We start from the raw sequence: 25039 nt of genomic DNA, 5'->3' as shown, positions 1-25039 counted from the left end.
CAAGCTTGATGGCAATGAATAATCTCCACGTATCTGGCATTGTGATTAAATGAAGCATGAGGGTAGGCTTCTGCTCTTGCATACAGCATAAGTAAATGAGGCCATTCTGCAGAGAACTCTTCTGCACGTGTCCCTCGTAAGGACTTTTGATACCCTGAATTATCACAATGGCAGCTTTCAGCAGGGTTAAAACTGCTTTCAACAGGAAAACATATGCCTTGTGAAGAATATTAACACTGTGTTTTGTCTGTCTCTTGCTTCAGGTGCAAGACGAAACTTAAGAAATGATTTGCTGGTGGCAGCAGATTCAATCACCAACACCATGTCTTCTTTGGTAAAAGAACTAAATTCTGGTGAGTGAGGCTAATGCGGGTGGGTAGTCAGGACATTGGCATTTCACATATATTTGAAAAAATGGGAGTAGGAAAGTATAAACCAAGAAAAAAGGAGTGTAATCTATCTTCAAAGCTTTTTATGCTTTCAGAAAAAAAATCCCTAAATAACAACTTCAGGAATACAACAGTTCTGAAAGCCATGGACACAGAGGTGCAGCTGGATATAGTGAGAAGTTTGTTTGTGATTCCAGATGGAGTGGGATTTCAGTATAGAACATATAAGATCTGTTGTAAAATGCAGCCTGTAGTACTCTCATAAAAATGAGACAAGCAAAAGCTTCACTATTCTGTCCCACCATAAGAAGAAAACTATTAGCTCTGCAGATACATGTGATGCACTCTTCTGAGTTGGAAAGGCAGAGAAAGGCTTAGAGAAATAGGCAAGTATACTTACTCTTGCGAAAGTTATATGGAACCATGTGTCACCTTTGACTTCACAGAAGTGGGCAGCGAGACAGAAAGCAATGTGGATTCTGACTTTGGACGGACTCATTTTGATGACCTTGTTCCATCCCCAACATCTGAGAAGGCTTTCCTCGCGCAGATCCATGCCCGGAAGCCCGGGTACCTCCACAGCGCTGCTGCCACTGGCTCCATCCGCAGTGACATGTGGGTACCTGCTCCACTCGCCACCTTAATCTCTTTCTTTTTCTGTTGAAAGCAGTATGCAGCATTTAATATTTTCTCTCCCTCTCAACTGTTTGATTACCCAAAAAACGCCTAAATCCGAGTGAGGACAGCTTCATGGTTAGATAGTGGTGAGCTCTGTAAACAATAAAAGCCAGACGTAGGGCACCCTCGGGGGTGAGCTGTCTCACATCCAGTCTGGTACGCTTGGGCAGTGTGGGGGCTGGGGGACAGCTGTACTTCCTAATACGCCCTGCAGTCCTATTCCCTGCTTATCCAGACTAAGGGACCTCTTGGAGCCCACTGGAGAAAGAGAAGTCTTTAACCGGAAAAGACAGAATGCTTTTTATTGACCAACTCAATTGATCAACAAACCGATTTATTTTTAGAACCTGCATCTTCCTAGCAAAGGCAATAGGCATCTTTCCAGTTATTTTTAGTTCAACCTCTTACTCTTAGTATCACTCTCAAATAAGTTATTGAGGACTTTTGTTATTCATTCCCATAGGGCTGTGCCCCCAAAATGCCTTCAGCAAAATATGCCCTTTGGTCTACTTCATCAATGCCAGACCACTGGAGAGGAGAGTGTTTTCCACTACCAGAAAAAGACTAACCGTTGGAGCGTGTGATTGGGCTAAAAGTATCCCACTCTCCTCATAGCTTATAATAAAGGGAAATTTTTTTGACTCTGAGTGTCATTCATCTCAGGAGACTATTTCTAATAATTGTCTTCAGGGTTACAGAAGACGGAGACCCCTATGTCAGAGCAGATGATGAAAATTATGAAAATGACTCTGTCCGCCAGCTGGAGAACGAACTGAAGATGGAGGAGTACCTGAAGCAGAAGCTGCAGGATGAGGCATACCAGGTGGGCGAAGGACACGAGCTGCCCATACATCTCCATAAGTGAGAAACCATTAATGCACCACAGACTCCCAGTGCCCTTATTAACCCATATTGGGCCCTGAGGCATGATCTCTTCTCAGTTGCTAGAGCAGCCACATTCCAAAAACTGTTCTACATGTTCTCTTCCACGTGCCTCTGGCCTTTGTGCATATCCAGGAAGACCACACTGCCTGAGGCACACAGCAATAGTCCTTGAGCTTACCAGGGCATCAGGTGGGCCACTGAGCTTGTTTTCTGCCAGTGCCTACCAAGCCACGTAGATCTCAGTGCTCTGTATCATAGAGGCTGGTTGATGGTGTTAAGCTGAGCCTTGCTATATTTTGATTTTTTTTTTTTTTTTCCCAGTAGCGAAAAATGTTCATTATGTGGACTCTGTGTTTCATTGTAACTGTGTGAATCTGAAATGTGAAGAAAGGTTCTGGAATGAATTGTGTCCAGAGGACCAAGTGTTCAACAAGCACCTAGTGCAGAGGAGCCTGGGGATTTGTCATTAAAACACCCCCTGAGGAAGTTTTCAAAGGGCACTAGTTTAAAAGTCTGAATAAAGCAGATTTGCCAGGGGGAGCTGGAATTCTGTAGCTGTCCTGTCCTGTCTGTGTAATGGTGTCTACTTCTGCCTGGTGTAATGGACTATCGCCAGTTTTTAAGTTATTCTGACTTGGATCATCCTAATACAAAATTCATTACTTCTTATAATGTTGGTAGCAATGTCAGCAGGAGGGCACACCCAGTTCAATTATTTGGGAGCAGAGATGAAGCAAGCAAAAATAACTATTTTCCCACATAGGGATCAATTAAAATTTGGAACTCACCACTACAGAATGTAACAGAGACCAAAAGTATAAATGGGCTAAAAAAAAAAGGATTAAGCAGGTACTGAGAGATCAAGTGTATGGAAATGAGGTTCAAAAGCACCTTCTGATCAGGAATTCTTTAAACTGCTGCATGCTGGGAGGTAACAAAATCTAGCCTTTTTTTTTCTGGTAGCTTTTCTATAGTGTCTACCACCAGTCACTTTGGAGAGAAGAATCTGGGACTGACCGGCTTGTGATCTAATGAAAAATGACTGCTCTTTTGGTCTTCTTTTCTGTAAAGCTGATGGGATAGGTTAGCCTTGTAAAAGTTCATTGACTCACATCAAAATTGCAGGTAGATTTGAGATTGACGTGAGCATCTTTTTTTTGTTGTTGTTGTTGTTTACCTAGGTCTGCTACATGCCCATGGTAGCCTGCCAAAAGTGATTTCATTGCAAAGGTCTTTAAGGACATGACAACAGGAGCAGAATTGTTATAGACTATCTACTAAGGCAACAGTGGGTGACATGGGTTTTTTTGTCACAATTTTTTATCTAAGATAGGAAATGCAAAAATGACAGCCTTTAAACTTCTGAACAGGATGAGGAGCTACTGCTGCTGTAATGAACAGTAATTGTCAGTTATAAAGGAGGAGTACCCGCAATGGTGACAACTGTCAGACATCAAATAACAAATGTTGTTATTGCTGATAAAAATTCCATTTTCTTGAGAAAGAATGATAGATCAATTTGCCTGTACTATGATTACACTATGGAAGTGCAATATATGGCAACAGCGTTACACAAGTTTCACAAGTTACAACGGGATTTTGTACATGCACAAAATTGAGTATGCATGTGCACTGCAAAGTAAGAGCATTCATTGTGCAGTAGAAGTTCTACATGTCGCTCAGTAGAACTGGGTGCTACTCTGGCTTCAGTGAAAATAGAGCGTTTCTACTGTCTTCCAACAACATTCCCAGAAGAAGGGAAGGAAATCTTCTCCCTATCGATGTCAGAATAAAACTCCTTTTGAATTTGGGTCAGCCAAGACTACACCCAGGTGAACTTTGTTCCCCATTGTTTTACATGATTTTTATTCCACTGGGGAAAAAAAAAAAAAAACAAAAAAAAAAAAACACGGGAAAAGAGAAGGGCTTTTTTCTTTCAAAAATGTATTCACTAAGGGAACAGAAAGTCCTCATTCTAGACAAGTTCTGTTTAACAGCATTTTTCCAAAATAAATTTCATGATGTATTTTACTGTCTGTGAGATTGTCAGCTCCTACCAGGCGATGATTTGACAGTAGTGACTTGTAAGTAGAAACTGTTTCCAGTTGATAACCACGGACTGAAAGCGTGCAATGCATGAGAAGTCCTTCCCAGTATGGCTGATGCCCTTTCAATTAGGGGACGGGCTTAAAGGAAGCAAGAAGAGGTATGAACTTAGTAAGGGCCACCAGGAGAATTAGGAGTTGGTTGGGTAGTGTCATGTATTGATCCTGAGACATGGGCTTGGGCTTTGGCTTTGGCTCGTTCTCTGCACTTTGCAGTTAATTTGTGGTATTTTGCTATTCTATTCCTTTTTCTTCTAGTATCACTGTCTCTAAAGATAAAGATACGATTTGCTACTTGCAAAAATGAAGGCAAATTGGGAAGTTTCAGTTTAGGGTATCCTATTGAACAGTGGCCAGTCCACTGTTCTCATTTTGCATCAAACCACTGGAATTTATTACAGGTTGTTTTACTATTTGTACTCACATGTACACTGCGTTCATCTGGATAGCCAAAAAAAGCTGGTGGCTGTAGCTATCCTAATGCAATTGTCAACTGAAAAAATCTGTGAGGGGGAACTCCTACTGAGGTTACAGAATGGTAACCTCGGTAGCAATATGGTAACTGTTTTTATATTCTTAAATGTCTCACTTTGTGTAAAAGCAGCACATTCACTAAAACGTGTAGATGTAGTGTAGCAAGGAAGATGGCTGGTCAAAACCCACTCTTGTTATTTCGTGTCACCTTGTCTCCAAGCAAGATTTTCAAGCTAAACTCTAAAATATGAGCAGAAAACCCAAGATACACAAGGAAGTATGGGACAGGGAACCTCAAAGGAGGCTTGTTTCTCTCTCTTTTTTTGAAGCATGTTGTAAATAACAAGTACAAGAAAAAAACACATTTAGTGCTCAAGTGTAAATGCTAACAGTGCTACAGTGCTTATCCTCCCACATCTGCTACCAGTTGTGTTCTTGTTACAGTCTTTTGCTGGATGTTTTGTGTAAGACACTTTTCACTGGGTTTATTTTCTGGGTCCATAATTGCTCCCTTTATTTCCAGGCTTGTGCATGGCTTTCTTCAGAATAATACACTGCCTGGCTGCTCACTGGCTTAATTTGTCATCTTCTTGTTTTCTATCCTTTGTTATCTACAGGTCAGTTTGCAAAGTTGAGTGCAATATCCTTCTCTCTCTCCTCTCAAGTAAGTATCATTATCGTTTAGAAGAATGTTTGGAATTAATCCTCATAATATGTATTTCATTTGCAATGCACCTTGTGCTGCCTGAGTGTATGTGACGATGCTGTTTCTTTCTTTTAACCTGTGTTCTGATGCCTCAGAATCTCTCTAAATCATTTCTAATTTTTTGAAATGTGGTCCTAGTCCTGAGGATTCCTGTTAAGCCACCAGCCTTTTCATCTTCTTCCTTTGTTGACTGTAAGAATGAGAACATGGGCTTTTCATCCATGGGGATGATGACAAATATATTAGCCAATACAGAGAAACCTTGTCCAGAAGATAAAGATTCATGTTACATTTCAGGAGATCTGAGGTCAGTTCCTTACAGTGGTTTAGTTTTCCCAGGATAGAGCTGAAATAAGTAATTTCTGGTGAGACTGGAACATCTACTCTAGTGTGTGAAACAGGAGTTAGGCAAGCATTAAAGAAAACTATCCACCAGCTGCTTAACCACAGAGGTGTCCTCAGATGTGTTCTGGAAGTTTAAAATGCCCCAATTCAAAGTGCAACGTGCTCAGCTACTAGCTAGAGTCTGGCAATTCAGAGATAAGGCAAGAAGGTCTATAAATTCCCTGCTGGCCCATATTCAGGTCATGTTCCTTACATGTACCAACCTCACAGTTGCAGCATTGAGTTTAGCATCAAGTTCAGCCATTGTGTTTTGATTCAGGAACACAGGCAGTGGCTATTTTTATGAAGCAGCCTGTTACTGTGAGAATTTGGCCCATGGGAAGCTGGAGACCACATACTTTTCTTCCTGCCTCATCTGAAGCTGCGGACTCTGCATTTCTGACTTCCTAGGAGAGTGCGGTGCCTTGCTGTGAAGATAGCAATGCTGTCCATCCTACTGTGACACTGAACCATGGGGTAACAGGGCAAAAAAAGGGAGGAGAAATCAGAATAGGGGTCTGAGTCTGGTCTGCAAACTGAGTCTCTTCCTCAGAGCCAGAACTAAAGGCAACCAAAGGTCAGCTATCAAATGGGCACTTCAAGTTGGGAGCAGGGTGATGTTCAGATAAGCTGTGAACTAGCAGCTAAGCAGTGAACTAGCCTGTGCCAACTTCAGCAGGAGCTCGTGTTGCTAGATTTTGCATGCCGTGTTTTATGCTTTTTAAGACCTCCTTATTTATTATATGGCAATTCTGATGGCAAAATTTGACCCTGATTCCAGGGGTTTGCAACTTCTGATGACAGTAGAATTTGGATGTTAAAGTGCGGACCTTGTGAAAAAGCAACTGCCAGTCTTCAGTGTTAAAAGTTGTTAGGTATTTCTGAAGCATCTGTCTCAGTGTCTCTGGCAGCTAAAGTAGAATAAATGGATGTGGAAAGCAAATAAATGGCAATACCCAGAGTACTATAAACACCAAATAACTGCTCATAAAAATTCTCCTAACACAGCCCCTCAGGTTACATTCATTTTCTCAGTAGCCTTGTTAAAAACATGAGCCGTGTAGAGTTTCCTAAACATTGACAGACAGAAAATTAAGTTTTCTTCTTCTGTTTTGTTGCAACTGTCAGTTATAGATCAGGTCACATGAAAAGGAAAACAGATCTTTCAAGAACAATGTATGTGTGTATAGCTATGTATATAGTGGCAGTGTTATCTATAACTGAATTTACTTACAATTATGAATAACTATGACTTTAAAGGGTAGTAGCATTCAGACAAACCATTTGCAATATTAAGTGGAAAAAAATCCTTTTCACTAGTGTTATAAATCTCAGACAATCCCATTTAAGGTTTCCTTTTTTGTTACAAAGCAGTGTTAACATAGTGATGTGGGGAAATGCATACTGCTGTACAGCCTAGCTTTCTTGAAAATATGGATCCTGTCTCAAATTAGAGAGCTGAGACTGAGCTACTGTCTCATCTCCTGAATTCTTTTGAAACCTTTTCAAACCCCGTCAAAAAGAAATTTTTTAAACCACTGTGCTCTGGTTAATTCCATAGTGAAATTCTTTTTAGCTCCCAGGGGAGCCCTTCAGCCGGTACTGAAGACTGAAACATTCCCACCAGTTGTAAAAGCCTGGCCCTATAGAAACTAGCAACAAAAACTTGGCACTTCACCTATGTCCACAAAAATAAAATCTGTATTATGGTACACTGTGATAAATACATCTGCACATGATAAGCATGGCTTAGTCTTCTCAAGATACACTCTTCTGTGACTACGGAAGATTAAAATATCTTGTATACTGTATTTGGTACTAATATTTCATAGCCTTGGAAAATAAATCCAAAATTGTTCATACAGGTCACTATGTCTAAAGTGCTTTTGTTGTTTGTGTTGGGTTCTTGCTTGAAGCTTAGAAATTGCATCAAGACTTTTGCTTCTAAGATAATATTAATCAATCTATGATGCAAATACTGTCAGTGTTATATTGCCAAGATGGCCATGGGAAGTTGAAAGCCAACAGATTTTCTTATCTCACAAGAGTATTACATCTGTGCTTATTTTAAAAAAGGTGGGGAAAATGGAATCAGTTTATTATAGCTTCTTATGAGTGATATTGCCATTGATGGCTAGACAGAGGGTTCTATTCATTTCCTCATTCATCAGTCATGGACAAGTAGTGCTGATGTCATTTGATTAAGGCTTTTTGCATTCTATTTGCATTTTTTAAACTGCTCTCTACAATTCTTTAGAATTGATTTTGAAATAATATCTAGTATAACAAATTCTCAAGAGACCAAGTGGTTCCCGTAATATATAAAATATAATTTAATGATGTTTTCACTTTTTATATTAAATGTACTTTAATACCACTTGGTTTATTTTTAAGAGAGTAACAGAGTGAATTTGAACTTGTTTTCAGCAGGCTCTAGGCAGATCTTGAAATTAGTTGAATGTGTAATTTTGACGTTATTTTGCCTTTATCCCCCTGATAGCAGTTGCTTTTTTGCCAATGGGAGCAGAAAGCCTCCATCTCTAAAAGTGGTTAAAAAGTTGTAATTTTCAATGAAGAGCTGTTGACTTGTGCAGTGGGCAGTGCAGTGCAGTGCAGACTTAGAGTTTCCTCAATTTTCTAAAGCAATGCTTTTTTAGTGCTGACATAGCAACATTTTAGTTGGTCATGTCTAATACATTATTATAACAGAAAATGAGGTGGGAGGAGTCTTTATTAGAGGTTTTGTTCCCGATGTTTTAATTGTGATCACATTTTCTCTATGCTGACAAAAGCATGTAATAATTTCCCGCTCCAAACCCTTCCACTTGGTTTAAACCTTACCACACAAATTGTGGAGTCTAGGCTTTGGGTGGCCAGGGGTGACATTTTCCGTTGCAAAAATGACTGAATGGCTTGCATTGAAACAGGTGGAAATTTTTCAAACACAAAACCCCCAAATCCCTTCAACTTTTTTACATGAATGCATTGCTAAATTATTGTTTATTCAACTTGGTTATTTTTCCAGGACAGAAGTCTTATTGAGTGACACGTTAGTGTTTTCCTCGCCTTTTCCCTTTTTCTCCAAACTCTGCTTTCACATTCACCAGCAGAGATTCGGAGTATTGACAGATGATAAAACCCGTAGGTTGAGGGAGGTGGTGAGATCAGTCCAGTCCACCCAGTGTGCTGCTGTGAGAAGGGCTGTTGGTTAAACTGAAGGGCACAGACAGTTCAAGTGCTGTGAAGACACAAATGCCTACATCTCTGTTTTTTTCTGGGAAGGAAATAAGATTTTAGAGCTAGCATACATTTCACTGGCCACTGATACTTTCAGCCCTTTGCGACATGGACCTGGCCATTTACTACTTGGGAAAGGTAGGACAGACGTGGGATCTGTAGCCCAGGGTCAAAGTCAGGTAACTGGCCCACAGTTAATGGATGTGTGGGTTTCAGATTTGCTGTGCCCACTGCCTGAGGGCACACAGCCCAGCTGTGCCCTGGCCTCTCTTCGGCTCTCGGGCCCCAAACATTGCTAGCCAGAGCTGACTGGCTGCATTTGAAGCTCATGTGCTGCAGCTCATTCCTTGTGTGGGCTTCACGTCAGGAGCTCAGGAGACCACAGAGGTGTAGATGCATTGGTTGATTTGACCCTTGGAGGTCATTTGTTCCAGTCGCCCGCCTGATGCAGGTCTAGCTCCAACACAAGACCATGTCAGCCTTGGCTTTCTCTAGCAAAGACTTTAAAACCTCCACAGATGGAAATTTCACCACCTCTATGGGCATCCCCCCTGCAGTGCAGTGCCACCCTTCTCATGGTTTTTATTTTTTCCTAATGTTCGACCTGAACCTCCCAAAATGTGATTTGTCCTTTTCATGGCCTTCAGCACTGCCAAGATTTTGGTCTTCCTTATCCTTGTAACTACCCTTCAAATAGCTGCTAACTGATCCTCCCTTGCCGCCTCTGCCCCAGCCTCAGCAAGCCCAGTTTCTTCAGCCTCTTCCTCCTAAGTCAGTGATGCAGCGGTGAGGAAGCAGGATACAGGCACTAGATGAACTGCTCACATCCACAAGTCATATTCCACTAGCACAACCAAATGATTCAGCATCTTTTTTGGGGTTTTTTTTTTGTTTTTTTTTCTGAACAAATACATAAAAAACGTCATTATGTGGACCATTCCATTTGAAAATAACGGCAGGCTGACAGCACAGTAATATTCAAAAATGTCTGCTACATTCACTCAGCTATATTTTGGTTTTCCTCTTTATTTTTCTCCTTAAGTCCTCCTCTTCTTAGTGTGTAGGCGTTAAAAAGCTGTAAAAGAACTGTGACCGAGTTAACTGGCAAGAAGCAGTTTTAGTTTTGTGAATATAATTCTAAAATTACACAAGTGATAGGGATAGTTTTTGAAAATCGCTGAATGATAAGTAACAGAAAAGAACCTGTGGATTAAGTTACAAAAAAGGTCAAGAAACAGTTTTATAACATGACAAATCATATGAGTCTTAACTTGGAATTAATTCTGGCATTTCCAAAATACTACAATGAATTTATTGCTCCGAGGTTCATTAGTACTCATTTTTTTTTTTATAAAAATCTCTCCATGCCAATGCTGGCCGTGGAACAGGGAGAATCCTGGAGACAATTTAGAATAACCCTCTCCTCACTCCACCAAAGAGAAGTAATTTATCTGGAAAATCTGAAGCAAACCCAAATACTTACCAGTACTGTCAATGCATCTTAATGTATCCAGTGTTTCACAAGCCACTCTTATTTTGCTCTCATGGATTATAACGATACCATCAAGAAATGTGAGATGTACCTATATTTACATAACCCTGAAACTGATTCAGTAAAAATCAGGCTAAGGCAGCTGAGAATTGACCTCTTCCGTGCCTTTCATTTGCATTTTTTGGCTGAATTGTGAAGAGCAAAACGTTCCTTTACTAAGATTTCCAATTTAGTTTGCAGACTTAAGCGGTGCAGATGCATGTCTGATTTTTTTAGAAAAACTTGGTTAAAATGTACCTCTGAAATTTTTTAGGAACCTCTCGTTAGACTTGCAGTGCAGGTTTCCTTTCCATTTATCAACAAAATGTTAATGCTAGGTCTTTTATAACTGCCTGACACAAGGATTTACTAAATTAAGATCATCATACCATTTGGCATGCGTAGGTATTAAGGAATCGGATGGAAGCATTTGTGCTTGAATAATTAATACAATCAAATGATGTTAGGAAGGAGAAGCAGCAAGCTAAACTACCTGACCTTTCTTCACTCATCAGCTTTAATTTAACTCTTTTCTGCTGAAGTAATTTGCATTTCATCTCTCATCTTGTAGACCAGCTTTATGCCTGAAATGAGTAGAAAAGAATTCATGTCAGTGAGGTTTGGTCTTTTACTCTGTTGTTAGCAGATCTCATGCAACATGAATTGGGTTTCTGTCTGAGGTACTTCAAGAGGAAAAGGATAAGCTCCTTAACTTTGAAAAGGTCAAGTGTGTAAATAGCACCTTTACGCTAAATATGCCAAAAGCAGAAGTTTGCAATATTACCTGACTGTAGATCCTGACATAGTTCTGAGAAAGAGCAGCAATCATCTATCAAGCATTTTCCATTACCAGCTCAAACTTTGATGCCTTTGATATAGGAATTTAAGGTACTTACTGATGCTTCAGGATACAGAGGAGCACCAAGGAAAAATTGGTGCACCAGCAGATTAGTTTGCTTACGAGCTGTAGCACCCAGAATCATCTTTTTAAGTAACTGCATTTCTTTTCAGGCGTGTGGAAATACACCTGAGTGTGTAAATTAAGGGTGAGGCATCTACACGGGTGGGGGGTTCCTGATGGCGAATGACTCTTAACTAGGTGGCTGAACACTGTGCACAAGGGGAATAATCCATAGTTTCGCCACCGATAATCTATTTGTAGAGCAACCTGGGACGGTAAGATGGCAGTGAAAATGGGGACGTGTGTGTCAGTGCAGGCCACCCCGGGGCCCCACAGCAGAGCAGGCAGCAGTCTCACCCGTGGTAAGAAGAGTTTCCAACTTCCCAAGTGCCCTGTAAGTTTCTCTTTGCAGCTCAGATACCTATGGCTCACCTAGGTAGAATGGATTTTTCACTTTTTTAACTTTTTCAGGGATAACCACAGGAATTGGCCAGCTCCTCCTTTGTTCTCTCAGTAAATCAGCAGGCAGAGGCTTTACTTGCACCGCCTGGGTGGGTGCAGCATCTTAAGCCAGCACTCTTTTAAAGCCTTCCCTAAACATTTCTCAACAGGCAAGCTGCAGTCAGACAGACAACGAAAGCTACGTAAGAACTGATGATGAGGAGAGCTGCTTTCGGACAGACGATGAAGAAAACTCAACTGCGAACTTCACAGAAGAGTGGAACCAAGAGGTGCAGCGTCTCTTGACAAAAAAATCACATACCTAAGTTCTGAGGACTGTAGCACAGTACTTTTGTTCTAAGAGTTGTAGTTTGTAGATGTGTGTTTTCGACAACAAGACTTTTGTTTAAAGCTAACTTGTATTAGCTACATCTTCTGTAACATGGCTCATTACTGGTGAAGAAAACAGACGGATGTACATACTGCTGTTACAAAGGATGGCGGTATTAATAACTCACGTGAACCCTTTGCACATGATATTGAACCTGTTCAGTTTACAATGACAATACTGTTTATAGATAGAAATTTGATTTCTCAATACTTTGAGATTTTAGTAGATCAGTTTACTATACACTGTACATTTTTTCCACAGAAGAAATAAAAAGCTACAATTATGCATTTAACACTGAATTATACTCCTGAGTGTATATATCTAGTAGCCCAAAAAACAAAGTACCAGACTATATTTGCAATTTGTTTGCAGGTCTTTAAATTAAGACTTATACAAAATGTACTAAAATAATAATAATATAATTAATAGTAGTAATAATTAAAAAAAAAAAACTCTCTAATTTAGGGCTAATGTGTAACTTAGGAATGTTTCTTTCAAAATAATCTAACAAATCAGCCATAGAAGTTAGTGTAAATATTTTTTTTCCAAATAGATATCATATACAAAAGGTGACATTCAAATGATATAGAATCTAGTTTTTAAATCAGCACAGATCTTCTTAAAACTGTGAACTATGTTTTGAAATACTCGTTGCTAAAGCTGTTTATAAACCACAGGTGCCATAAGATCCCTGAACTGACTGATGTTATGTATAATCCTCCATGGTATTGTTTCATTGATGTTTTAGCTTTAGTAAGCATGTGTTCAACAAACTGGCTCTTTCCATCTCTCTGCCCTTCCCCCTCCTCCCCCCATTATGTTATTTTCGAGGCCTTCAGCTTTAAATGTACAGGCTTAAAGTGCGCTTGCAACTGTTTTATTTTTATTTCCGAATGTGTATTGCCTTAGCCAGCCACCAGATGTTCTGCATGCACTCTTGGAAATGTGTAGTGAGACTCTTTCGGAGCTGGATGGAGAAATAGCTATCAGAGAAAAGCACAAGAGAAGCGGTGGGTTTTTTCGAAAGGACAGGCATACAGTTACAGAATTGGAGTTTTGGCCGGTTTAGTATTTTTTGAGCATAAAGTCATTTCAGGAGAAAGAGGACTTACCTGGCCATTTTGGGTTAGGCAGTGAGACTGCTAGCTAAAGAGTGTTTGCTCTGCTGTGACTACAAACCTACAGACACTCCTGAGCAGGGATTGACACAAGCTGGCTGTGGTGTCCTCCCCACGGCATACTGCTTGGAAATACAGACGCCGCCTGGGTGGCACCCGGTGCTGCTGCACAGAGAGGTCGGAGCCAGGCCAGGACCCGCTAGACCAGGACCAGCTAGACCAGGACCAGCTAGTCCAGGACCAGCTAGACCAGGACCAGCTAGTCCAGGAGCCGGGCCGTAAGACGGTGCGGTGTTACACGCTGGCCACACAGCTCCCCCCCCCACCCCCCCGGCCCCGAGAAGCGCGGTGTGGCAGCTCAGGACAACCGCTACGCTCGTGGAATTTTACTTGCCCTGATCCAGCAGTGAGGCTTCCAGCATCGGGCTGACCCGAGGTGACACAGTAGCGTTTCGTACAGATTATTTCGCGCCAGCAGGGTTTGCCTACAGCAAGCGGTGAGGTGCCCGTCTCAAGCAGGTTAACCTGGCTTGTCTGTCCTCGCTGTCACGGTGAGTGACCGGGATGTGCGCTGCCGTATTTACGTGAGATTGATACGTAGCTCGACCCAGTTTGCCCACGTTTACTTGCCCCTCTCTAGGCTCGTGGCTGTTTCCCTGGGCACTGTGTGTTAGGGAATGAGCATCAGTATGAAAGAGCTGCTGCCACTTTTCACTTCCCCGTTGTATTACTGCGCGTGCAGGTCTCTTGTCCGCGTCTCCTTGCGTATCTGGGCTTGGTCTCAGACATCCAAACGCATACTAAGGCTTCCAGGTATCTTCATGTAAGCTTTTCGTTTCTGCCACACTGGTCTTTGCTCCTGGGGTATGGGCCATCCTGGCAAGGCAGGCACCGTATCCTCCGATGCCCCCCCCTCCAACCTCCTCTCAGGAATGGGTGAGCCTCCACTAGTGCCTAGCACTCCACGTTTAAAGCTACTCCAGTGAAGCTGTAGATGTTGCTGTCAGCTCAGGATTCCAGGCAAGCATTTCCTGAACAGAGATAAACCAAGCTAGAACACAGCTACATGCAATGGCTGACTAATTCAACCCATGTCGTGTTTAACTGTACCCGGAGTAATACATCCCTCCCATCATCTTAATGTCTGCGTGCTCATATCGCTATGCTTAAAATAGATGCAATAGAATAAATCCATTGCAAGGGCTTCCAGACTAGGAGTAAGGAAAAAAGGTTGACGGATCAAGCACCTTTCTCTCAGGCTGGTGTCAACAAGGTGATCCCCAGGAGAGCTCTGGGTCCCTTACGCCCTGGAACTCTGGAAATGAAGCACCTCTTACTTGGATCTCCAAATATCTATTTTAAGCATTTTCCAACTGTTAAGCTGGCTGCGTTTTTGCCCAGCTGGTCTTTGTCTGTTTATTGAATCTTATTTTGGTTGTGGTTTGCGGTCATTAAAACAAACAGAGTTACAGAAGAGGTCCCTGGTGTGGGCCTTTTCTTAGCTACCAATGGCCCACCACAGCAGTCAAAACTCCAGGTGGTTTTAACTGTCACTGGAGGGAAACCAGTGGTTTGGAATCGGGAGGCAGGGATGTGAAGATATATAGGGTCCTTGAATGTCCAAAGCGAAGGTGGAGAATGGGTTGTCTGTAAGTAGTAATGTTAACTAAACTGCATAAAAAGGTGTGTGGCCTTTGTTGTGATATAATATGTATTTTCTTATATGCATGAGCCAAATTGTTGCATCATAATTTATCATAAGTGTGTCCGCCTTTACTTTCAGTCATCTTCTCCCATCCTTATTGGTTCTTGGCAATTACTGTAGATAGACCTTGTAAATATTGCAACCTCGGGTTGCTGTAATCACGTTGGTTCAATTCAGCAGACGGAGCTGTGAACAACAAGCACTCCACTGTGTCCTGAAGACAAAAGGGCATTTTTACCTTTGAACCAAAAAAAAAAAAAAAAAAAAAAAAAAGTATGAAGAGTTACATCTTGAGGCTACTAACTGTAAGGCATTTTTAAAACTACTGAACTTGACACCACTTGAGACGGATACAGAGACACTAAAGATGTCACAATATTCATTGGTATTGTAACAGAACTGCTATTGTATGGGTTTTTTTGTATTGCTGTTAAGTATTGTTTTGTGTGTGTGTGTTGGAACCTACTGGGGACATGTTATATTTTGAAGTGATTAAACTATTTAATTGTGTGTCTATATTTTGGAATGGAATTATTTCTTCATTAAAAAGATTTTTAAAAGTAATTGATGGAGCATCATGTTTGTGGCTTATTTTGGTTTCGGAAGTCCTGCCCCAGCAGTGGGTTTTTTCAGTAGGGAAGGAAAACGTGTCCCCGTGGTGCCACAAGCCATCTTTGCTTCACTGACACTGCCACCTCCACCTCTGTGTGACAGAGCTCCTTCCACCCCTTTCCCCAGCGCTTTGAGCGTGGGACCAGGCACCGCCTGTCTCAGGGGCCCAAGCAGGTTCTTCTTTCTTCCTTTCTTAATTCTCTGTATCTTTAGCAGTTTCACAACCCAAAAATGTAGGTCTGCTGTCTGTAAAACATCCCGCCCTGCTTTCACTTACCAACAACGAAATTCATCATAAGCAGAGACATCAGGGGCCTGACAAGAACCTTTGAGGGGACCCTGGTCCTCAGGAACTTGACCTATCTGCAGTAGGGTAATTTTTCTTACCCACTGTGTTTCTCTGTCCTTAGAAGGAGCAAAAACTTGTAAAAGGTGCATTTTAATGGCTTTACCGTACGCGCCTTATCTTTTATTGCAGAAGGACATGAAGTCTGTTTTTCCAATTACACTTCTAAGACGACTTTCCATATCAGGTGTTGCTAATTACAGCTGGTTGCTTACCTAAAAGAGCACGGAGTTGCAAAGCAAGAGCTCTTCCTTAAAGCAACAAGCAGAGACAGCCGGGAGGCAGTGCCCGGTCCGTGTCCCTTCCCGCAGGCGCAGTGCAGCCCCGGCTGTACACACACATTGCTAACAGGACGATTAATTACACCGGGGTGGAGGCTGTGAGGAGGAAAGAAGTAGCAGCACACCAAAAATACCCTCTGTCTACTCACCACATATCCCAGTGGCTTGGGAAGCAGATAAAACCCAGTCTGCTGCCTCCTCCTTCAACACTGACTGCTGCGGTCACCTATAAATCACCAGGGCTTATTTGCCCTAATTCCCCTGTCTACATGGTGACGTTCTTCAATAAAGACAATCATTTAACACTGCAGATCATTTGCCAGATCTGCTGAACTCTGTCTCCACAATCCGAGTCCAAATTCATAGCCGTGGGCTTGTAATAGATGATGACATATCATCAGCTCGTGAGGATAACTGTTTTATCTGTGCATAATCCCAAATCGCTGTATTTCTTCCTAACCCACAATCAGCCTATGGCCTTTGGGGAACAAAGGAGCCAGTGGAAACTAATTTATAGGCGAAGCCTGTTTTCCTCCTTACCTCTTAGTTACTCTAGCTACTTTCTACTCCCCACAGAGAAAATTGACTCATATTGGAAGAAATAAATTAGTTTCATTTGCAAAAGGAAAAAAAAAATACTAAAATTAAAATAATAATATAAAAAGACTATTTTAAAAATAAAAAAATAAATAAGTGATCTTTAGATCTGGAAAGTCAGCACCTTGGCTGCATCAGTGCTGAACTAGGTGACTGAAAGCATTTGAAACTTTCTAAAAGCACCTGGGAATTTCACTCAGCAGCACAATGATCTGTGGCCACTCTTCCAAAGTTTGCTTGGGATGCCTGCTGCTCAGCAGTTGCATATTCCCTTGCAAACAGCCCTTAGTTCTGGGTGAAACCTTTTATGAGAATATCAGAGGAATGCAAAGCGGAGTCTTGCACAGAAATAGGTTGTGGGGCGGGAAGAGAAATCACTATTGTTCCACAGTGAAAAAATGCATTGAAGAATTTCATATGCTTCAGGATCATCCCATCTAATACCCCAGATAATCTGCAGATTAAGGATTCCCCTTTGCTTTCTCCCGAGTGATTGCCACCAGCCGAATTGTCTGCGGATTATCCCACACTGCCAGCACAGCACCAACACGCCTTTGGCTGCGAAAGGCAAAGCAGCAGATTTAGGCTGCGTCTCTCGCCGGCTTCTCGTTCCCCCGAGAGAGCTACAAGCCAATGGTGAACAGGTCCCAGACTGGAATAAACCTTTCTGAGGGCCCACAAGTCTGGGGCTTTCTAGAAAAAGCTCTTTTGCAAAAAGCAACCTCCCAGGACAAGCCTGGGGGACATGCACAGGGGAGCAGGGGAGTCATGCAGCCACATCATGCAAACTTTGAGATAAGATGTTTAATGGAGCTTGGAGATAATGAAGACTGAAAAGATAGGCAATGTGAAAGAGTAGTTGCTTTTCTGTGCCTTGGAAGAAAATGGAGGAGGCCACAGCACATTTTATCATTGGTATGTGATGTTGCAGAATGTAGTTTGCTATTTAATAAAGTATGATCTGCCACTAGCAAATTAATTTCCTCATGACGTACATTTTTTACATAACACTCAGCAGTGGCCAGATGGCAGATGTGTTACGCCTGCTGCTTGTTATGCTAATTGTCAGCCGTAACGGCCTCCCAGTTAACATTTCTTCTCCTCTGCTTGTTATAGCCCGGCATTGCACGCAGCCTGCCTGTTCTTTCAGCACAGAGGCTCTCTATGAGTGCGTGTTTTGAGCGGTTTTCTTGTTACAGCTGGGTTCAGTTTTGGCGCCTCTTGTTACATGCCTGTCTAAAAAAATGTGGGTCAAACTGTTTTCCAGCCTGGGCACGTGAGCGTGCATACCTCCATTTCTCAACCTTTGGTCTCTGCATCCCCCAGATCCCTGAAAACCTCCCCTAACCCCAGCCTGAGGCGCAAAACCTCCCTGCTCCTCCTCCTCCTCCACCACGTGCACCTCAGTACGACTGCAGGGCGGGAGGCTGCTCCTCGCTCGCACAATCCTTTGTCCTTGTATTTTTGCTGGTGTTCCAGTCCCACACCAGGGTGAAACGGGATTTGCCTGAAACCTCCCCACAAGCTGTTTGGCACCGCGTCGCGGAGCAGGGGCTGCTGCTCTCCTGGAAAGCAGGTTTCTCACCCTCAGTGGGTGTCTCTCTGCCCTCCTGTCCCACTTCCCACAGAAGCTGCTGTGGGGCCCAAACTGGAGTTCTTCCTGAGTGGGATCCCTCGCTCAGGTCAAAAAGTTTCTTTTGGACATCCAAAACTCTTCCCTGGTTTCACCAAAAATGTTTGTACCTCTCTGCCCTGCAGACTTACCTCTCTTCATACACCCCTCACTGTTGCCTAGTCCCATTACATTGCATTTTTTTCTTTCTTGCTTTTTTGTTTTTTAAGACCACCGACAGTAGCCTTAAATCCCCAGTGATACTATGCACATAATATTGCTGCTATCAGGTGCTCAGCAAGCCTTGAAGAGCTACACTTTTGGGTCTGCGCTTCTTTTACATCTGCCTTCCTGTGAAAAAGCAAGAGCTTACGGGCTTTGTAAGAAGCAGCTTTCATCACCACATATGTTTTGTAGGTGCAGCTAAACTTAGAAACCCCCAAACAGACCTCAGCTCTGAGAAGCCAACCTATTGTCCACTCCATGAAGTAGCAAAGTAGAATTTTAGTATTTTTAAATGGCACTGCGTGCTCTCCAGAGCTGAATTTACATTTGCTACCTGTAACTGTGTGCTCACTCTCAGCTCGTTTGCCTAGCGCCCTTTGCAGTCCCCACAGCCCAGCAGACCGAAGGGCTCGAACCCTGTTTGTTTGGGCTGAAAGGCTGATATTTGAGCTACTGCAGATGGTAATTAGTGCTTGAGGGAGCACTGCTTCCAGGGAATCCTCTCATCACTCACTCTGAGTCACACACTTACTGGAGGACACCACCAGGAACAAGTTTTCTGCTACATCTTGGATCTAAGCTCGCACAAATTGGTTGAGTTCATGTATAAATGCAAGGAGGAGGAATGCAGAACACTCTCCTACGGTCACATTTGTGAGAAATGTATGCAGAAAGACACCTGTTTGCCAGTTAAAAACTGTTTTTATAGAGGTTATACAAGTCAGCACAGCTCTAGCATTGGTGGTTTTTCTGGCAAAGCAATAATCGACTGAAAAATTAACTGGGTTTGGCTGCAAGTTGAGCTTACCGAGGCTGATGGTGCCTGGAAGCAGAAAAATTAAACCATCTTATGTTTAGTTGGGGATCCATCACTTAACCTAAAGGGAGAGAACCCGGAGGACTAAAACCAAAGGCAAACCCGATCATTGGTTAAGCAGCTGGTCAGTGGCCAGCTACTGCTTTCCTTGGGAAGGAAATTCGTTATTCCCGTTACGTGTTGCGCTGCTGGGAGCGACACCTCTCTCTCATCTGCTCAGCTAACGCTGACGAGTGGCAGGTGGTTTCCCTGCCGCAAGGACGCACGGGGCTCGCTCCTGCCATGGCTGGGCCATTAGCTGCAGCTGAGGTACAGCCGGCAGAAATTTGCCCTAATAGCTCACTCAAGTTGATAGCAGGACTGCAGCTGGTCGACCCTTTAATAGAATGTGATGAATAACCGTGGGGTGTTTTCCCTGGCAGCTGAAACCTTTTCCAAGATGGGAATAATGTTCATGCCTTCAGCCACCTAACAAATGAGACAGAAAAGCTAGTGGCCTTGTCCAGAAAGCATGATCCAGCCTAATTCTGGGCTGAGGTTTCACACCGAGCTGTGTGATAATTCAAAGAACATGAATCCTTCCCCTATCCTTCGCTGTAGGCTGTCTGTATAGTAACAATATTTATTGTCTCGCCTCTGAATATAAACTTGACCAACACAACTTAAGCCGACACATTAACAAAAAGCTGGAAAAGGCAAGGCTTGAGTTTTGTTGAGTATCTGCGTCATACTCTGTTGCCTAGGTATCTTCATTTAAAATTCAAGGGCTTGTTTCTAGGAGTTATGAGCTAGAGAAATAAACAAGCTCTTTTAAGGATGCAGAAGAGGGCTCAAATTAGGTTTGCTATATTTACTTTGTTGTGCTCATTTGGACATTCATTGTCTAATGATGGACTAGAAACATAGATACCCTGCAGAAGCATTTCCCTTACTCACTTCAGCCAACTTCATATGCCCAGCCCTGTATAACCCCTGGCACAGGCAGACAGATGCATGCATACACCGATGAGTTTGTTCTTGTTATGTCAAGCAAGAAGCAACGTTCCAGATCCAGACTTCATGGGGTGAGTCAGATGGGGTAAGAAGCTATCCTCTCCAGTTTGCATGGGTTGGGTTGTTCTCATTTTCACTGTACAAGAGGATGAACAGTATCCCACCAGCTAAAGGCTGTACCTGTCCTCATGTCAGCCCCCCCAAGGCAATGCAGGCTGTACCCTGACAGAGATAGCACCCATCCAGACCCCAGGAATTGCCTTTCCTTGGCTCACAGCTCAGGCACCAGCTCTGCTTTTGTGTCACTTTGCAACTGTGAGATCCCATTGGTGTGAGGGCCCTGATTTTACTGCACAGCAGCCACCAAACCCTCTGGCCTTGGGTTGTATCTTTGGAACAGGCAGCTGCTGCGGTGGAAGTCAGGGCCCCACCATGTCAAAAATAAGTAGGTGTCCCTCCCCCTCCAGAGGTAAGATGCTCCAGACTAAGAGGAAAACCAAGAAAGTATAAAAAGAAGAGGTGAAAGGGGTGCTCACCAGCTAACATGAAGTCTAAGTAGACATAGCTGGTGGGCTTAGGCCAGTTTACTCTTAAGATCTGAATAGACAGTAGCTGTTTGGAGTATCAGCAACACGTGCTTTCTCATTAGCCTCATCTGATCAAATCACAGGATCACAGAATGGTTTGGGTTGGAAGGGACCTTGAAGGTCATCTGGTTCCAACCCCTCTGCTGTGGGCAGAGACACCTTCCACCAGAAAGCAGCACTAGTGCAGCTCCCCTGATTAGGAAAGAACTTTTTCTGACGGGCACGGTAGTAATGAAAATGTTTATTCTTTATGGCCTGTGAATGCATTTCATTACCACTTAGCAATACCACAGCTCCAGGAAAACTTATTTTCAATATACTGTATGTCTACAGAGATATTCAAGCTCGCTTCAGAATTTCTGGGCTGAATTCTGGCAAGTTTAGCCCAGCCCAGCACTTCCTTTCATCTAATTTCCCACAGAGGCATGTGGACATGTCTTTAGCTGCATAAACCTAATTATGGTCCCACAGCCCCAAAACTGACAATTAAATTACTGCTCCAGAATACTCGCAGAACAAAGCTTAACCAGAAGTGCTGCAGCTTGATTTGTTGGACCAGCAGTCTGAAAAGAACGATTGTTATGTAAATTTAATTTGGAAATTATTAACAAGAGGGATGCCATAGACCATAATCCTTTTATTTTTTAAAGGGATTTCACTTTATTATAACCACATTCTCTTTCTGGTTATATTAGCATAAATAAATTGCAGGTACATGAAGTGTTCTTGGTAGAGTAGACAGGTTTTTGAAGACGAAGTCTTTCTCATACAATGCAGTCCTAAGAGAGATCTTAAGTATTCTTAAAAACCCATCATTGATTGAAAATGTTATTTCTTTCCCTTGTAAAGCTGCAAAATTGTTGTTCTGAAATCACTTGTTTTCAGCAGAAAGTTGGCAGTGTTTATAAATGAAGTCACACTGTGAAAATTAAATACCCACCCGGGCCAGTCCTAGTCCATACCTTGTTCCCTCCTGTATTTACTGCCTGAAGTCAAAGTCAGGCAAGGTCTGAAATCTCATAAACCTATGATCCATGAAGATCTGTGGTAAATAGGGGTGATACAACATAATTATGCAAGAAGTAATCTCTGTCATAGCTGAGACTTCATTTGTCTACTTGTCTTTCAGTTACAAGAACCAATATACCTTCAAACTATAGAAGGATAGATAAGTGTCTTGAAAACCACGGCAAGGACCTGGGAGATGTAAGTCATCTTATATTACTTGTTGTATTTGTCCAATAGGGATTAAAGTTTCTATCATCTTAGCTGAAATTATGACTATTTATACTCTACTGACATTATTTATACTTGTTTACATGTGACATAGTAAGGCTTGGAAAAATAAATAAATACAAGTCAGGTCCTCGTAGAAGAATCTTGATCCATTATCCACTAATCTAAAAGATAAAGCTCTTATTTTTGGAAGTGTGGGGTCAAGGCCAATATAAGAGTTTTCTGGGTCGTAGAATATGGAGAAATTTTCAGCTTTTCCTTACATTTCTAAAGAATCTAAAAAGTAACATCCAACAGGTGTGAACAGGAAAAAAAAAATTGTTGATTTTTTAAAAGTACAAACCTGCAGCCATGGAAGTTAGAGAGACCAAAAACCCATTCAAATAACGATAAAAAATGCAAAAAGACAGGAACGTGTATATATTTCTATGCAGTAGTCATCAGCACATCTGTCTTCTAAAGAAAGTCTGCTGCATTCCCACTAACAGCTGTACCCATGCTTTTTGTTGTAGTAAAGCAGAAATTAAGTAGCAAAGTTGTAAGACTAGAAGAATTCAAGAAAGATAAATATGCGGTGAGGTAAACTCAAAAAGCTGAGGTTTATTTACTGCAGATAAGGACTTTCCCTTAGAAAATAATTGTAGGAATAGTTGTGTCACATTTTTCATGACAAACAAAAAAAAAAAAAAAAAAAAAAAAAAAACAACAAGCACAGATTTTTGGCATGACATTAGGCTTGAGATTTTGAACAGCCCTTTTCACTGCGTGTAGAAACAATAATCCTGGTATGATGCGAGCCAAGTCACTGGCATGCAGCACAATTTTCAGTCATCCTCTCCTTCCACCCTGAAGCCCCAACTACTGTACGGCTTGGTGTAAAGTCTTGGTCCTGTGATTTGCTCAGTGTTCCTTCGGGTCTTCAGTGGAAACAAGAGAAGTAATGAGTGGTGGTGACTGAGACCAGGAAAGAATGAAAATCACTTCGGAATGATTTTGAAGCATTTTCCTGAGATTTTGTGTGCAATGAATTAAGACATAAAGGATATTTAAAATATTGCCCTTAAGCATAAAGTCATACCTAAAACTCCACTGTTGGCTTTTATTTTCAATTAATGGCCAAAAGGTATCATTCTTGCTACCATTGCTGAGTTTCTTCTCCTCCTTCATTCCCCTAACCTAATGAGCTTTTTTCTTTTCCAACATCTCCAAGCACAGGCCCGTCCCTGCTCCATGGTGTTCTCCTCTGGGTCCCTGTCAATCCACGCGACCTGCATTTTGACCTGGTTTGTATGTCACCAGTGGGACACAGTCGGGTCGGAGCTGCCTCCTCACGCCGGGGGACAGCCACCCCCACCCTGCGTGGCCAGCCCCGCTGCCTCAAGAAGCACCCCGCTTCGTGTCCGTGCACTGGCTTCAGCTTGAGGCTAAGTGTCTGCCTGAAGCGCACCCCGACGGGCTCTCCAGGAGGACATTCTCCACCCCGGCTGCGGGAAACTTGGCCCCGAGTCACAACCTTCCCCCCTCCACAGCAGAGGCTACTGCCTTCTCCGTTCTGTGGCTTAACTTAATGTTGAATTTCGGTGAGACTCACAAGCCATGGACTGTGACCCCCAAAAGAGAAAAGACTGGTTTTGCCATGCTTTTTGCTCATTCTCTGCTTCAGCAAAGGTCTTGACTTCCACGGCTTTGAAGTTTTTCTTCTTCAAGAGTGTCTTTGTTTTCTGCATGAGACATTTACCTCTCGTCTAGCCTTGAAAATTTGGGTGGCTGGAAAGTTGGAGAAATTACAACTTCAGAGGAGCCTCAAGACGAAGCAATGAGGAGAGGATCTTCCAGGCAGCCTGTAAATTCTTGGGGCTGAGAATGTAAACTTGTCCAGGCTTACAGTCCCTTCCAGCACAAAACTGGTGTAAAAGAGCATAGGTGCAAATGTGAAAAGCCCTTTGTTCATTTGTTTGTTTTCTCAAATACCTGCTTTAATGCAGTGATAAATTAATGTTTTATGGTGCTGCTGTGTAACTTTATAGACCACAGCACTTACTATCACATGTGACAGCTGAGGTTCCCAGCTGATGAACACCTGCAAAAGCTGAGGAGAACAGATGGGGCTTCACCACTGTTCTGAGCTCACAGGGCAAAAAATTTGGAGGCAGTTCTTTTCTTTTTCAAAAAATTACATGTGAGCTTTTAAAATGCACCAGAAGGCGTGATTACAAAGACCCACAACACCACTTTAAAATATTTGTCATGGATGGTCACCATTAAAATCCATTTGAATGACAAGTATACTAACTCTGTCCAATTTTGTGCACAATTTCAATATGAAAAATCATGGGTTTTAAAAAAAAAAATACTTTAAATCTTTTATTTAATTCCTTTGTTTTATAGATTAAAAAATGATTCGGATGAAAAACAGTTGTAGGAGAAGATTTCCTTTCCAGAGAGACATTAGCATGGCTAAAAGGGAAAAAAGGACATGTACACAATCTTGAAGGAATTAGCATTAACTCATTCTAAAGTGAGAGCTTTACAATTACATTATATATTACTTTTTAAAATAAACTGCATTTGAATACACGCAATCAGTCCAAAGCTCCCCAGACATCAGACTAGGTCAGGGGAGGGGCAGAGGGTGCGTGTGCAGATGCGCACGTGGATGGGGGGACACTCATGTGCCTTCTGCGTTACAGATTTATTTCGGCTTGAAGGAGAAAAATCTAATTAACAAAATAGCGTTGCTGTCAAATGTGTCCTTTTCTGCCGGTTTCTATTTATAATTACCACAGGA

At 42.3% G+C, this 25039-nt stretch overlaps 1 protein-coding gene across 14 annotated transcripts in view; it reads left to right on the top strand.

The window, feature by feature from the left end:
* The window catches only part of DTNA (dystrobrevin alpha), a 235224-nt gene extending 219715 nt beyond the window's left edge, over window positions 1-15509 (top strand). For all 14 annotated transcript variants that reach the window (XM_042797867.1, XM_042797868.1, XM_033001162.2 and 11 more), the window contains 5 exons: window positions 264-353; window positions 836-1004; window positions 1758-1890; window positions 5149-5195; window positions 11902-15509. In XM_042797867.1, coding sequence (XP_042653801.1) covers window positions 264-353; window positions 836-1004; window positions 1758-1890; window positions 5149-5166 — 410 coding nt within the window. In that variant the 3' untranslated portion in view covers window positions 5167-5195; window positions 11902-15509. The remainder of the gene's footprint in view (window positions 1-263; window positions 354-835; window positions 1005-1757; window positions 1891-5148; window positions 5196-11901) is intronic.
* Window positions 15510-25039: the final 9530 nt, after the last annotated feature.

Source organism: Tyto alba, unplaced genomic scaffold (assembly GCF_018691265.1).
Source record: "Tyto alba isolate M040663 unplaced genomic scaffold, T.alba_DEE_v4.0 Super-Scaffold_27, whole genome shotgun sequence".
In the NCBI taxonomy this organism is placed as follows: Eukaryota; Metazoa; Chordata; class Aves; order Strigiformes; family Tytonidae; genus Tyto; species Tyto alba.
Note: the sequence above shows the minus strand (reverse complement) of the source record. Positions and strands in the feature narration are given on the sequence as shown.